The sequence below is a fragment of the Genypterus blacodes genome, unplaced genomic scaffold, assembly GCF_046128005.1.
Source record: "Genypterus blacodes isolate CSIRO-AG114 ecotype Tasmania unplaced genomic scaffold, CSIRO-AGI_Gbla_v1 ptg000092l_1, whole genome shotgun sequence".
NCBI classification, from domain to species: Eukaryota; Metazoa; Chordata; class Actinopteri; order Ophidiiformes; family Ophidiidae; genus Genypterus; species Genypterus blacodes.
Genome location: NW_027466896.1, coordinates 123,685 through 140,028, shown reverse-complemented (window position 1 = coordinate 140,028; position 16,344 = coordinate 123,685). Strand labels below are relative to the sequence as shown.

Sequence of the window (16,344 nt, the reverse complement as noted above, 5' to 3'; positions counted from 1 at the left end):
AGCGGCTGCCGTGATGCCAGCGACCTCCTCAAGGACGTGTGAGGGTCGTTTAGCGTGGAGGTCGACCTCCTCTCACTCTGACACAAAGCTGCACTAGAGACTGAAAACAACAACCGGCCCATGAATCCACTGTGACCAGCTGCTGCTTGACCTTCAATCTCTCCATGAAGCAAAATCTCAGCATTGGAGCGTTCCTAAAAACTCTTATTCTGAAATTATTACCAGTTTAATCCAAATTGTCCTAAATCTGAACTGCATTGAATCTGTGTTATAATCTGGTGCAGTGGGGTCGATGTGAAAGTGATTAAAGTGATCTGATCTCCTCACAAAGTGCTGCAGCGTCCTGGCTCCTCTGCTGTCAGACCTTCAGTCACACCTGTGTCTGACACACACACACACACACACACACACACACACACACACACACACATTTACATTTCACACAACTGGGCTGCTTGGTCCTAATTTGATACACAGATGAATTTGCATCTCTCTTTCTCTGACCCCACGTGGGATGATCCGACTCTTTCTTCTCCCTCTGAGCTCCACCTGTCGATCATCTTCCCCCTTTGTCCTGGAGACAAACTCCCCTCCTCCCTCCTCCCCTCCTCCCTCCTCCTTCTCTTTCAGTCTCTTTCTTATTCTTTATCTCTGGAGTACATTTAGAATAAATCGTTCTTTCTATCCGCCCACTCTGGCTTTTCATTCCTCTCTGTCTCCTCTCTTTCTTCTCGCAGATTCACGCTCATTTTATAAGTCTCTCACCCCTCCTCTTCATCTTCATCTTCATGCCCCACCTGCCTGTTTCCTCCCTCTCTCCTGTTTGTCACTCTTTCCACTTCACCTTCCCTACTTCCTACCAACTTCTCTTTTCTTTCCCACTCTCATCCCTCTTTTCTCACTTCCTTCCCATGTTAGCATCCCCCTCCTCCCCCTCCTCCCCCTCCTCTCCCTCCCTCCTCCCCCCTCCCTCCCCCTGGGGTGACATGAGTCTGATGCCAGTATCTCATCTCCCATCATTTTGCCAATTAGTCGACGCTCCATACTTCCAAACTACCCACCGATGGCCTCCTTGATGTCTCCCTCGATGGCGTATGATGTCTCCTATACACACACACACACACACACACACACACACACACACACACACACACACACACACACACACACACACACACACAGATACACAAATAAAGTGCCCAAGGCTGAGAGTAATAGAGGTAAGTAAATGAGAAATAGGGGAATAAGGGATTGATTGAGGATTGGATGGAAGGGAATAGATGCCTTTCACAGAGAGAGAGAGAGAGAGAGAGAGAGAGAGAGAGAGAGAGAGAGAGAGAGAGAGAGAGAGGCGGTAAAGAAGATGTAATAACAGAGTGAAACATGGAGGCAGGAGGGTTAAAGGGATACTCTGGTGACTGAACTACATTTCAGGAGGAAGATTTAGGAAATTTAAATGCAAACTAGGTCACTGATGTTGTTGAAAGTTTAGTTAGACACAAATGTGTTCAGCAAAGCCTCTGAAAGTCTGATTTTATTCTTTATTCGGCTGATATTTTTACCCTGAAACCTCAGATTCTTGTTGTTGTGGAGACATAGTGTTCACGCAGGACATTATCAGGGAAACAGCAGCAAAGGAAATGTGCCTGTGCAGGGTGTGAGCATCATTAGAGCGTTACACAGGTCTGTCTGAGCTTTTTATTGTGAACGCCAAATATCTGGAGGATGCTGCAGCTAACGGAAAACTAACACCAGTGACCTAGTTCCTACATCAGACGCAAATGACCTGAAAACCACGACACTCTGCATCACTTTAACGAGGAAGAGTGGGAGAGGAGAGTGATATTCAGGACACAGTTAATCAAAGACAAGAAGGGAGGCAGGGCCTGTGAAGCAGAGAGGAAGAGGCACAGAGGGAGGAGGGGAAAGTGAGAGAAGAAGAATAGAGAAGAAGACCTGATGGAATGAAAACAACAAAACACACAGACGCGCATGAACACCTTCATATGTTATTGTCTACATAGGGACATCAGTGAAGGGGTTAAACTAGATGATGTGGACAGTTAAAAAAAGGAGGTATGAGAGAAAGGACACAGGGAGAAGAGAGGAGAGGAAAGGAAAGGAGAGCAGGAGAGGAGAGGAGAGTGTGGAAGGAGCAAGGAAGCCAAAAATAGTGCAAAACAAAGCAAACTTGCATGTGTGTGTATGTGTGTGTGTGTGTGTGTGTATGTGTGCGTGCGTGCGTGTGTGTGTCGGCTGTAAAGAGCTCCCTCCTCTCTCCTCTCGTCTCTCAGCCTCTCAGCATAAACTGGCCTTACATTTATTCACTTTGCTGCTATGAATCTCCTGGGGTTCGGCTCATTAGCATGAGCGCAGACAAAACAACACTTTCATTGGTGGTAACTGTTTATCAGCAGCAGCCCGGGCTCTAAATGGACCATAAATAAGCTGATCAGACCAATTTCTACACAACAGAACTCACATATAACTCACATATAGAGACGTTTCCATGGTGGCTAGTTTACATTCCCATCACTCTGCGTGTGTGAAGCTCCTGTCTGGACGAACGACCTACAGACCTATGAGTCAGTCAGACTGATCAGAAGAAGGTTTAGCTCATTATCACACTTGAAAAATTAAACAGGAGACTCAGCTTCCTTCCGGTCAGATTTGATTCCACGGTGTGTTGTGTGAGTGTGTGAGTGTGTGAGCTGACTGCAGGTAAACACAGACGTTGTTTGCAGACAGGAGGCAGAAGTTGAAAGTTAAGCTGCTTGTTAACTGCTGGAGTCTGTTTCTGTTTCTGCTGCCTGTCTGCTGGTTTGTGTTCAGGTCACACACGTCCTTGTTTGGGTCTAATTACCCTCAGGTCTGTCATCATCAGAATGTTACACAGGCGTGTAGACCTGCATGTGTACAGCCCAGAGTCACAGAGTCTCAGAGGACCACGCTGTGGGTCTGAGCAAAGTGTTTAGGAAGAAGAGGAGATTACTATCAACATTTGAATGTGTAAGGAATAAAAAAGGAAGGTGTATGTGTGTGTGTGTGTGTGTGTGTGTGTGTGTGTGTGTGTGTGTGTGTGTGTGTGTGTGTGTGTGTGTGTGTGTGTGTGTGTGTGTGTGTGTGTGTCTGTGTGTGCGTGTGTGCGTGTGTGTGTGTGTTGACAGACAGGCAGGCAGCAAGACAATTAAACAGACAGAGAGACAGAACAGATGGAGAAGCTGGACTGTGAGACACAAGACTGCAGAATCGCTGCACAGACAGAGAGACAGACAGAGAGAGAGATGGACCGACAGACAGACAGACCTTTATACCAGTCACATAGGTACACATGCTCAGTCAGTCAGTCAGTTTGTCAGACAGACAGAGAGACAGACAGACAGACAGACAGATGGAAAGCAGACAGAGATGAAGTAGTAGCAGGTGTGTTTAGTCTTGTGGATAGATTCAGCTGAGAGCCCCACACCATCCATCATCCTCTAACATCCGTCTTCCCTGCTCCTTAACTTCATAACACACACACACACACACACACACACACACACACACACACACACACACACACACAGAGGAAGAGAAAGAGAAAGAGAAAGAGAAAGAGAGAGTCGTATAAAGACACAAATACACAAAACAACACAAACAGACATTTGGCATTGACAAACATCACAGTGCCTTTCTTTTGATTTATTCAGCGTTTAAAAACAGGACCTCTCACTCTCTATACGAGTGATTGATTGCCCCAAATGAAAACTTGTGATGGTACAGTGAGAAAAATAGCAGGAAACTTCAGTCATCTGTTGACCGAGTAACAGCAGAGAGATATTGAATATTAAAGCAGATTGAGTGGCTCGGGCTTTTACCTCAGTGGCCTCTTTCTCAATCACAGTCTGACAGCGTGACACATGCAGGGAGATGTCAGCTCGGCCTGACACCATTCATCAATCAACGTGATCAGTTGTGAGCATTTCCGGATGATTATCCGTCTGCCTGTGTGTGTGTGTGTGTGTGCACGCGCTTGTGCGTGCTCATTGTACTCTAGTAGAAGGTTTGCATTTGTGGCATTTGTGTCACAAATCTCCCCCATCAGGCTCAGCTGGTGTCACCATGACGTCCTGCACACTGGAGAATTCCCTGTATGGAACTAATGACTAAATATTTATCACCGGGGTAAACAGACAGAGAACTGAAACACTGTTATGATTGAATACATAGATAAGTTGATAAGTAGATAAGATAGGTTTGGTATGTCAAGGTCATAACAGTAATATGTCAATAATAAGTTGAATTTTAAATGAGTTTTGCCTCATCTAACCATATAACTTAGTGTCTTTTCTTCTCAGTGTGTATTTGAAACAAAGGTCCGTTAATTAAATATGTGTGTATGTGCATGCTGTACTTAGAAACACAACTTCAACCTGTTGCTAAGGGAAAATAGCCTTGTTATCTCAGTCGTGTTCCCTTTCTTCACGACTGAGTGAGGCGATAAGACAACATTTACCTCATTTAAAGGTTCATAACACAGGTAATCACACAAACATGGGAGACTTTTTCAATCTGATGATGAATGTAGCAACATGAAGTTTGTGTATGTGGTTCACATGACGAACAAAGAGGAAAGCTAGGAAAGTTCTGATCTGATCTCTGCTGTACCTCTTCCTCAAGCATCAACCTCTGTGCTCTGCATCTCTCTCTCTCTCTGTCACTTCCACACACACACACACAGACGTGTGTCTATATTTAAGCTTTATGAAGACACAGTGTTTATTCAGTCTCAGTCTGCTCCTTTTTTACCTTCATAGCGTCTTTGTAGCGTCCTGAGTCTCGGGCTGTCAGTAAATCTGGACTTGATATATCATTGATCAAAGATAATAACAGCTCACATGTAAAAATCTGAATTTCAAGGTAAGTGGATTTCTATGGAACATGCTAGGAGAGTGATTCCATTCAAGTGGCGAGGTGACAGGCGTCACCATTGGCAGCCGCTGTAGCCACCTTCTCTGATGAAGACAAATGGCTCGACACGAGGGAGGTCACTCTCCATGTGCCACAGTACATGCGGCACATTTACCCATGACAGCACATCATGGAGGGAAGAAAAGAGAGAGAGACGGGAGCGGTGAGGAACGCAGAGTGGGAATGAAAGGGAACCATATGGCTTTTCAGGTGATGACAGCTCATCAGAAAGAGAGTGGAGCGAAGGGATGAAAGGGAGGGAGGGAGGGAGGGCAGTGGAAGAATGTATGGGCCTCAAAGAAAGAAAGAAAGAACGAACGAACGAACGAAAGAAAGAACAAAAGAAAGAAAGAAAGGCTGAGTGATATAGAAGTGAAGGGAAATGTAAACGTACAGCCATGAAATCAAACGCCACAAAATTATAACAGGAGTAGTTCATGCACCCACAATAGGCCGATAATAAACGCCACTTAAAGTAAGATGTAAGTTACTTATAAAAAACAGAATAAAGTCTTAAAGGAGAGAGAGAGAGAGAGGAAGGTGAGTTATGTGTGCAGATGAAGCACATGACCTGCTGCATGTTCAGTGCTCTGAATGGCAGGACTTGTTTGTTCATGTATCAATGAATTTTAGTGTGATAGATCTAATCAACACGCAACACGGACAAGAACAAAACACCGTATTGATCCGCCCATTGATAGTGTGTGTGTGTGTGTCCATGTTTAGAGTGGAATCTAGTTAGTGTGTAAACTGCAAAATTGGATCAAATAAGAACCTAATAACATGGTCGCATGCTCTCATTGATCGTCTTTACAGCCTAATGCTGGCATTGTGTGAGTGTGTGTGTGTGTTTACTCAATGTACTTTGGAAGGAGTCAAAGCAAACGCATTTTGTGGCCCTGACAGAATGAAGGTTTATCTTTCGTTTCTGTGACTGTAATCTCTCTCTCTCTCTCTCTCTCTCTCTCTCTCTCTCTCTCTCTCTCTCTCTCTCGCTCTCTGTCTCTCTCTCTCTCTCTGTGTGTGTGCTTTGACTTGATGCACTGCACTCGCGCTCCTCTCCTTTCTGCCTGCTGTCTAGGTTGAGCTTAGTTGCTGAAGGCTTTCACCACACTCAGGCTCCATGACAGACATATAGTCTGTGGCAGCTTTCACTCGCTGCCACACAGATCAACCGTCAGTCCTTCCACCTCCACTCAAATCATTTAGGTTATCAAAAGATTGAATTCTAAACCTTTACAAGAGAACCAGACCCCCTGACGTCCTCACACCAAATGTTCCCTCAGCATGCGACAGTACGAGAGATTCCACTGTGGCACTTTATCAACATTTATTGAACAATTACTGATTAAGCTCACAGAAAAGTTCATTGTCCACAAGGAAATTCCGCCGCAGACTGACCGTATAAAAGAAAATGAAAGTGTTTAAGTAATCACTTTTACCAACCACACAAGAGTTCATCAATCATAGAGCGTCTATCTCTTATTGGCCTGGGCCAGAGGCCAGAGACTGAGACCCACTGGGTTCAGGAACGTGGATTGATTTGTGGCTGGAGCATTAAAATGTTCCACTGCTGAACACACATTAGTCATAAAGTTTGTCTCTGCAGTGTTTGATGTTAACATTTGGCAGAACTCAGGGTGAGACATTGGGCTATTTAGTGGCTTCGTCCACCATGACAAATCATATGGACGACGAATTCAGACGTGACACACACACACAATGGTAATAAAGGTAATGGCTAAATAAAGGTTATGACTGTGGCATTAATTTGGAGTTAATCATCAATCAAGCAGGCGACAGCTGGCAGCGTTCACCGACCATTTCCTGCAAATCTGGATCTGCTGGTTCTGTTAGATCGACAAAGAAACATACCGGTGTGTTTGTCTGATGCAGCAGATTCAAATAGTGTTTATTTTCATTACTATTGACCTTTTAATGTTATGGACTCTATTAACTTCAGTACAGTGGTCTGAAAAACTACTTCCAGCTATATAAACAAGCACATTCATGAAGCAAAACGTTCATAGAAGGTAGAAATATGGTCTAGAAATGACACTCTGTCCTGATGAAATGTCCTTAAAAAGGACTCCGAGATGTTGTTTAGTTTAGTTTCCTTCTTCATGTCTCCTAAACAATCTGTCTCTGTTTCTTCTCTTCTCAGGAAACCAAAATCAACTGTGTCCGCCTGGCTAATAAAGGTATGAGCACCCTTCCAGTGATCCTCAGCATGCAGTCAGAGATGAGGTCATTCTGCGTATCTTTAGGTCTAATTGAACCACTTAAGCCCAGAGGGGAAAATACTGCTTGTCCTACTGAGCACATATCGGCAGTCAGCATTGTATATAATGGACAATTTTATATGAAAAAAATTGAAAACACAGTATTTGTATCTCGTGATCATTACTGGCAACCTGGAAGTCCCCTTATTTGTCTTTTGTCATTTATTTTTTTTTGTTATTTTTTAGACCCATTCAAAAAATAAAGAAAAATCCAGTAATGTGTCCCCTGGAGCTTAAGTGGTTATTTATTTCTTAGCTAAGTGAAAGTATCATTTTAAGACTTTTATGAACACAAAGACACATAGACTAGGATCAGAGGGTAGCATGTGTGCACACTCAGATGAAAGAGGCAAGATTGGAACCCGACAACCTTTTAGTCAGTGTCAAGGAACCTTCCATCCTAATCACATCCTGCATGACTTCATGGCACAGCATTCTCACTCTCATTTTCTTCCCTCCCAGCTTTTCATTGCCGTTTTCTGTCTCCCATCTTCCGCCTGTTCGCCCTCCGGTTCTCTCTCCCATCTCACACCACACCTGTGTTGCTCATCAGTGTAGAAAGCGGAACATCAGGCACATTACCGACCAATTGACCGCCTTCATTAAACCCAGTAGATGGAGGCTAAAACGTTAGCCCCCAAACCCATTTCATCCTATTTTGTTTTGCTTTCCCCATGTCTGCCATCTTTATTTGCTGCTCATCTCCAGCAAATACGCCCATTTGTGCACCAGGCAGCGTGCTTTTAAGGCTTTTCAGCTATTGATTTCCAGCACCCCTCTCTCCGCTTTCTGCTCTCTGCTCTCTGCTCTCTGTCTCTCTGGCTCGCTCTTTATTTGTCTGCATCAAACATTTTCTGCTCATTTGTGCGCATTTTTTCTCTTTTTATCTCATTCCTTTGTGCTGCTCTATTCGTTCCCAGGCTGTGTTCTCTGGAAGTGGGTGGAGGTGTGTAGTGTGTAGACATGGGTATCTATCTATCTGTCTGTACGTCTCTGCCCGGGACATGCACTTAACTCGGTGGCTGTCTTTCAATTTAAGTAGAGCCCAATTTTCCCTTCTACTTAAAACGTGCGTCGTTGTCAGGTCTGGATATGAGGGCAGTGTTTTGTGGCTATACAAATGGCTCATTCTGCTAGCATGACTAAGTAGATTTAGAAACCTACTGTCTCACTGCAGCAGATTTCAGAGATCAATGCCACTTTCCGGGTTCAATGGGTGACAGTAGAATCTTCAACAAAGACTCCCAGGTAGTGTTGGAGTTTTAGAAACTCGTCAAAGTGAGAGAATGTGATTTGCCAAGTTTAAGTTTAAATGGCATTAAAACCATTGGCAGCTTTTTCATGAACAATAAGTCACTCAGTATCATGAAAATCTGATTGATTACTTTCTTTTTCATACGAGAATGTTAATTATTGCAAAAGAGCTGCATAATACTGCCTCTCTTTAATATAAAATAGGCTTAAGTTACTAAAGAAAGGCTGTAGAGCAGAAATAGGAGGTCGGATCGCGTCTCTGCACCGACTCTGCCACTCCACAAAGTCCAGATTGTTTTTCTCCTTTAAATCATCACATCATTTCTTTTCCCTTCCATTCCCTCCTTCCTTTTTTATTAACCTGTGAAAACACCAAAGGCTAACAAACCCTACCGAGCTAACGTTAACGCCCAGCACAGCGCCTGATTCACTGTCACTCCTCGATTATTAACATCCTCACCCACACATGTTTCCTGCCAAAGGGCCAGTCAGGACGCTGGTTGTCTCTCACTTCCTGACAGTAAGATCAATCACATCCCACTTCACACTTTGAAGTAACTAGTTGTCCTGTTGATCTGAGTGTTCTAGAACTGTCACCGCTGCAATTTCTCTCCTTTCAGACAGATTGTGCAGTGGGAAACCAGGCAGATGTAAACCTTGATGAAATGGTTCAACAAAACAAAACCGCTTTTTTTCTTAGACTCTTTCTTCTTCCTGTTCCCTTTTTTTGTTGTTTGTTTTCTCTCTCCCTTTCTCTTTGTCATGCTTTCCGGCGGGGATGTACGACCCTTGGCCTTAGTGGTAATAGGTAGGGGACAAATAACAACGCCGTACATTCTAGTCATCCCAAGCGAAGGTGATTATTGCTTTCTAGGCAGAGTATTTTCTTCCCTCTGTTCTGTTTTTCCATCACAGAACAAACATGAACATGACATGGACCTGTTTCATTCCCTCCCTCCCTCCTGCTCCCTCAGTATCTCTGCTTTTGCTCTTTTTGAGTTCTACTCTTTGCTTTGATGTCTCTCCTTCTCATTGCCATCTTGCTGCGTCTGTCTGCATGTCTGCTCCACTCTGTGTGTTGCTGGCTGTGTTGTTCTCTTGCATGCAAACACACACATACATGGCGGTGAAACAATGCAGTCAGATACATTGGATGGGATTGGAGCCATTATTTATGCTGCTGGCTGTAAACAGAGTTCAGTTCTCTCACGTATGGCAGCTCAGAGATTTGACTAAATTAACTCAAGGGATTGTGGCGAATCTCTCATGATTACAAAACATTCAGCTTTGGCGTAGAGGGTTCTCTCTCTTTACCAAGGTGTTAATATGGCATTTAAGTTTTCATAATGATATTGTATTGCTGTAAAACTGTAATATGACTCCTTGGCCAATAGGTTGTTCATTCTAAAGGGTTTGACGTCTAGCGTTCCGGATAAAGGTGTTATGTATTTCTGAGTCAGAAGCCTCGAGTCCAAAGTGGAGTTGCAAGTCATGTGACCTGAGTCTGCACTACTTGCTGGTCCAAAGTGGTACGGACTGATTCAAAGGTTGTGTTTCCTAGAATGATTGTGGATTCTACAAACACTGAGCTCTATCTCACACCAAACCTCAAATCGCTCTCAGCCACAATATTCTACACTGCACTCATTGTTTATTACCACACTTTCTTTTATCAACAGTTCTGCTGTGAAGCCCCTCAGACACCCACCACGGACTGCATCATGCTCACAGACTTATATAAGGTTTAGTAGGGGAACAATCCAATAGCTGGAGTTGTAAAAGTCCACATTTAACACAGATTGAGTGGTTTATTGCTTATTTACTCGGTTATTAGGTGTGAACATTGAAAAGAAGTGTCCCTGCGTCTGAAAGGAAATATGCTTCAATGGTTTTCACTCATTCGACCTTCATTTATAGTGAATTAAGCATTCAGAGACGTGAATAGGTTACATTTCAAAACCACCTTTGAAAGATGAGACACCAGTAATGCCATTACTGTGACCTTCATTTAAGGTAAATTAGTAGAAGTACAGAATTTATCGGCTTTGTTTTATATTGTTTGGTTAAAAAAAGACAATGCAAAGTTAAGATATCTGTGTCAGAAAAGGTTAGATGTTGTCTGTGTGATAAAGCCTGGTTGATGCGAATACGAGATCATTTATTTTCCATTCTGAACACAGAGCAGCCATTAGATTGTCGACCTAAACGTTTGCTTCAGTGGCTTAACAAGCGCACAACAACAACGTGAATACTAAAGTGCTGTCACAGGTCTTTGTCAAGAGAATTTAAATGATCTCACGTCCCAACGGAAAGTCAGGATCCAAGGCCAGAGAGACAATAATGCACATCAGGCAACAACAGTGGACATGAGGGAGATCCTAAACTGGTAAACAGGTTCAATTAGGACCAAACAGTGCAGCCACACCTTTTTAACACATCAATGGATTCAGCCAAGGAAAAATACATGCAAACCTTGTCTTAAACTTTATTAAGTCTGTGAGCATCATACAACATTGTGACGTATATGTTCTCCCTCATCTCTCATCAGTTTTCTCATACCTCAGCCAGTGAGAGCAGCTTAACTAACCAGCTCAGCCTGTATCCCCACTCATCACTCCTGGAGAACTCTGACCTCATGCTCATCTTCTTGTCTGGACTGGGATTTGCTCACTTTCAGTCTGATTGCTTCAAAAACATGAAACCAGAGTGGGATTTGATCTTATTTATCTCCTCCAACACTAAAACTTCGTACAATCCAAACCTTTCAGATAGAAGAGAGAAGATAACTTTCTCAGTACATTCTATCTTTTTGAACAGATTGAATTGAACGTGAAGGCAGTCCTGGTCTTGTGTCCCAGTGTGTGTGTGTGTGTGTGTGTGTGGGTGTGTGTGTGTGTGTTTGTGTGTGTACAGCAGCAGCCAGGTGTCAGAAGTCCCACATTGTAAACTTTGCGCTGCATCTTTTGTGCTTTACTTCTGCAAAATCTTCGTAGAAACACACAAGAATATTCTAACACAAAAGCTGTTCTGTGGATGGTGTCAACACAACAATTACAGTAATTAAATTCTATTCTTGTAAGACAGTTGTTATAAGTTTGCTACCTGCCTGATAACAAGCGGGAGAAAGTAAACAGCTCACTCAGGGTAAAATGTTTAAACAAGCAACAGAAGTAAAAGTCAGAAAGTGTCACCGCTATTCTCGTCACGCGTCTTTCTGACATCGCTGTCAAACAGCCGACGCATCAAATATGAGTTACATCATCCGGCGTTCATCAGCTCTGTCAGGCCTAACGCCGCGTAGCCGCACACGTCGGCCCTGCAGTGTGAACGCCGCTCTAACGTCTCACCTCGCTTCCAACGCGTTACCGGAACACACAGCAGTGTTGCAGCAAGTGTGCGTCGATACGTGGGACTTCTCCGGTGGCCTGTGTGTGTGTGTATATGTCTGTATGCGGCGCACGTGCTGGCGTACCCCAGCTCACGCCAGCATCACGCTCAGCCCTTGTCATCCACACACCGGTGTTACACGTCAACTTCAATTCCCATTACCATTAGTCCTGAGGTCGATTCTAATTGGTGGTGTACAGAGTTGTGTTGTAACTGACTCTTCATCATGCAATAATGATGCAACATGCTGCTTGCTGTCTGTGCGTGTGTGTGTATTTGTGTGTGGGAAAGGTGTGTATGCAAAGCGTGTGTGTGTGTGTTTGTGTGTATTTGTGTGAAAGAATAAACTGCAAATGTGGAAGGTTGGAGGTATCACATACGAATTATATTCATCATTGACCCACAGTTTCACAATACACACACACACACACACACACACACACACACACACACACACACACACACCGAGTGTTGCCTGCTTGCTGCTTCCTAAATTATGTTGCTGTCTATATTTGCAATGGATTGAGTCAGACTATTGAAAAAGCTCCTCAGGGGTATTTGTAGGTGAATGTGTGGCGATGATGTGACATTTTAAGGGCACGGTAACAGGCAGCCATGGATGAAATGCTGCGCAGCTATACAGGGAGCATGTGGGGTTCAGCCGCCACCGAGGCTGGCAGAGGAAGAAAGAAGGGAGCTGCAACGGAATACTGAGAGACAAAGAGAGAGAGACGTAGAGAGGAAAATCGTGAGAGAGAGAGAGAGAGAGAGAGAGAGGGAGAGAGGGAGAGGGAGGGAGAGAGAGAGAGGATCAAACACAGCACCGTCAGAGCCAGACAGAGAGAAGCAGAGAGACAAACTATTGATGGAAGAAGGTTCAAAGGTACTCTGGGTGTTTTTTGTCCTCCTACTGTAGCATTGTGCATGCAGACAGGTGCACCTGTCTGTCTGGCTCTCCACGAGACACACGTCGCTGCAAATTGTTGTCTTATGCTAAGTTTACCCTTCCAACTCTGGCATGAATTTTTCCATCTGCTCCAGAGCACAGCGACAAAATGTTCAATTGTCCCGACGTAAATCTCTTTGGGGCCAAGTCGTAAAGCACTCAGAGGCATATTGGAGCTGAGAGGAGGGAGAGGGAGGGGGGGGGGAAGATAGAGGGAGGGAGAGGGAGAGAGCGAGGCAGAGAGAGAGAGAGAGGATGGGAGAGAGGGTGAGGGAGGGAGAAAGAGGGTGGGAGAGGGAGAGGGAGGTAGGGAGAGAGAGAGAAAGGGAGGGAGGGAGGGAAAGAGAGGGGGAGGGAGAAATAGAGAGGGGGAGGGAGAAAGAGAGGGGGGGAGGGAGAGAGAGTGGGAGGGAGGGAAAGAGATAGAGTGAGGGAGAGAGACATGGAGGGAGAAAGAGAGAGAGAGAGGGGGAGGGAGGAAGACATAGAGAGAGAGAGAGAGTGAGAGAGAGATGGAGGGAGGGAGAGAGATGGAGGGAGGGACAGGGGGACATGGAAAGACAAAGACCCAGACTCAGTGATCGTCCAGCACACACAGCTTGATGGATAGATTCATAGATTATGGAAAAATCCAACATTTCAGTCTTTTAGTGTTTTATTTTAGCTCAAGTCCTAAATTTATTCCTGCTTGTGTGTTGCAAGTCACTCTGAGTGAGTCAGAGGCAAGGCTGTGGGATCTGAACCATCAGTTTTTATTCCCAGACTGAGCCCAAGCCACTTTCCCAACCTTGGCTGCTGCCAATTTACAGCAGCTGTGTCTGCAACACACAATTCACTTTGGCCTTGAGTTGTGTTTCCTTGTCAAAAGTAAATTCCCTCTGAGGGGATTCAAAGTTCTGCTCCTACACTGTGGCTCCGTGTCGCCTGTTAATTGAATTGGTCACCGCCTGACACGTCGTATTGCATTCCAGATTGTTTCCGGGAAATTAATGCAGCCGGGGACGTCGAAGTTGTCATGTAGGCGTCAAACACTCCTGGTAGAAGTAACACACAGTCATAGCACACACACCTGCACACACATCACCCTTATTACCATAGAACTACACTTTCTGCAGTCAGGGATGGGGTTTTTGTCCATATTGAGGGTTTCTTGCCTTTTCCAAACCCTTTTCCAGCTCTATTGAGGACCAGATGTTCTAAGGTTCTAAGGTACAACGCGTTACTAAGGTTGCAGCTAATTATGTCATCAGCAAATGTTACGTCTACTAATCGCAGTTGGCGTGTGAATGAGAGTTTAAAAGGTGGGATCTGTCCATCATGGAGCCGTGAACAAGCTCAGAATATAATTACCGTCTAGGAGCTAGTCTAGAAAAAAGGATGGAAACATTTTACAGGGACGCAATTAAAACTTGGATGTGAAATCCATGCAACAGGAGTGTAAACATGCATGATTTTTAGAGCAGAATCTAAGCCCAAAACCAGCACAAAGGACTTAGTACATCTGGTCCTCAATGCTAGACCACCATGAGAGGTAAACTCATAGTAAGGAATCCTAATAAGTCCCAGTCAGTGCAGGTTTCCAGTGTTTCCTATAGACCAGGTGATCCAGCAGGAGGGTCTACAGGCTCATTATCCTGGTGAAGACGAGCTCACGGGGATTGTAGCCGGTTGCATGTGGTTTCATAACATCACTTACTGGTGTTTCCTCCCACAGACTGAAGGAAGTGTGGGGTTTGGCCTCATGTTGTGTTTCTTCATTGTTTAGAGGGAGAGGAGTGTTTTAATCATGGTTTCAGTCACAGCAGTGAGGTAAACGAAGGAGAGGATGTCTGTTTTACACTTTAAAGCTCCACTGCACAGGAATCTGACCACCTTATTATATTAGATCATCAAATTTAATCTAACAGGACTTTTTTAGCATAATTATTGATTCAAAGTGCCATATTTTTAGATATAAGATATGCTTTTGTCTCCCTCTTTCTCTGTTTCACACACACACACACATGCACACACACACACACACACACACACACACACACACACACACAGCACATATTTCCTGTTTCAACGCCACCCAAACCCCAAAAGCTCCAGAGAGACCAGATGGTGTTGTATTAAAGTCATTTTCATTTTTTAAAGCTCTAAAATACTCCAGCTGACCTTAACGTTAATGGCAACATTAACTAAAACTTGAGTGTGTGTGAGTGAGTGTGTGTGTCTGAGCATTAACTCAGCTATTAACAGTGTCCCCATTGTTCACCATTTATGTGAACTACATACATGTTACTCTGAGGGACACACACACACACACACACGCACTCACACACACGCACAGCTCTGCAGCAGTGTAGTTCAGATTGGTAATCCTGTTAAACACACTCAGCCATGCTCATATTAATCCCTAAAGGATGAATCATCCAGCTGCTGACAAACCTTTAAACTAAAACAATCCACATGCAAAATGAAGACACGGAATTGTAGATTTATTGGCATGTGCATGAAAACACACACACACACACATCCTGATTGATCCTATTATCCTCTATAATCCCACACATCCTGTATCTGTATGATATGTTCCGTTCATTGTAGGTACCTAACCTTTCTAATTTATATAACAACAGCAACAAAGTCACAGCATTACACTTCATTAAATACACACATCCATGCTCATACACACAACACACATAGGCACAGTTCTAATTTAAACATGCAAGCATGTCCAAACACACACATTCACATGCCTCCAACATGGTAAAATTAGTGCTAACTGCCAATGACATGCACACACACACACACACACACACACACACACACACACACACACACATGGTGCTGCTGTGGGTTGGTAGGTGGGAGAATTAATCTTCCCTCCATTTAGATGAGATTATGTTTTTAATATCAATGGTTTTTACCCATAATTCCTCTCTGATAGTTAATTTTACCAGGACTTCAAAGTAGTAGAAATAAAAACAATCATAAATTGATTAGCAGATTACAGTCACACTGGAGTAATGCAGAAGGTGTCAAAGTGCCAGTTAGAGTCCTGGGCTGACTGACAGGTGAGATCAGCAGGTTGGAGGTTAGGGTTCGACGGCTCCTAATGTTTAGCTCCAATTTAAAACCGCTTATTGGTTAACACTTTCACACAGGTGAGGGTTCTGTTCTATCCAGAGGTTTTAATCTTTTCCCTATCCTGGGTTGTTAATAAATGAATGAATTAGATCTTACATTAACCCTTTCAATGCCACTGAGGTTACTGTGCAGATAAAACCCTGCAGTTGACCTCAGCAGCAATGATCGCATTTCAATATATCTAAGAGAATTACCTTACCTAGTCACTTCTTTTAATCATTAAGCTCTTCATTTTGCACATCTTTGAAACAACTATCCCACAAATGAAGCATTTCCTGGTGCACCCAAGTGTTTCAGTAAAGAGATGGAAGCTCACTGCAGAGGAACAGGCGTGTGTGGAGTGACTTCTTATTTGTGATCATCTCTTTTTTAATCATACACTGTGTG

The 16,344-nt window shown here is 43.9% G+C and overlaps 1 protein-coding gene across 1 annotated transcript in view; it reads left to right on the top strand.

The window, feature by feature from the left end:
• Positions 1-16,344, top strand: part of LOC143007623 (receptor-type tyrosine-protein phosphatase T-like) — a gene marked incomplete at its 5' end in the record, with an annotated part of 122,778 nt that overhangs the window by 41,945 nt on the left and 64,489 nt on the right. The window contains one exon of the mRNA XM_076159032.1: positions 7,118-7,154. Within this exon, the coding sequence (XP_076015147.1) occupies positions 7,118-7,154 (37 nt within the window). The remainder of the gene's footprint in view (positions 1-7,117; positions 7,155-16,344) is intronic.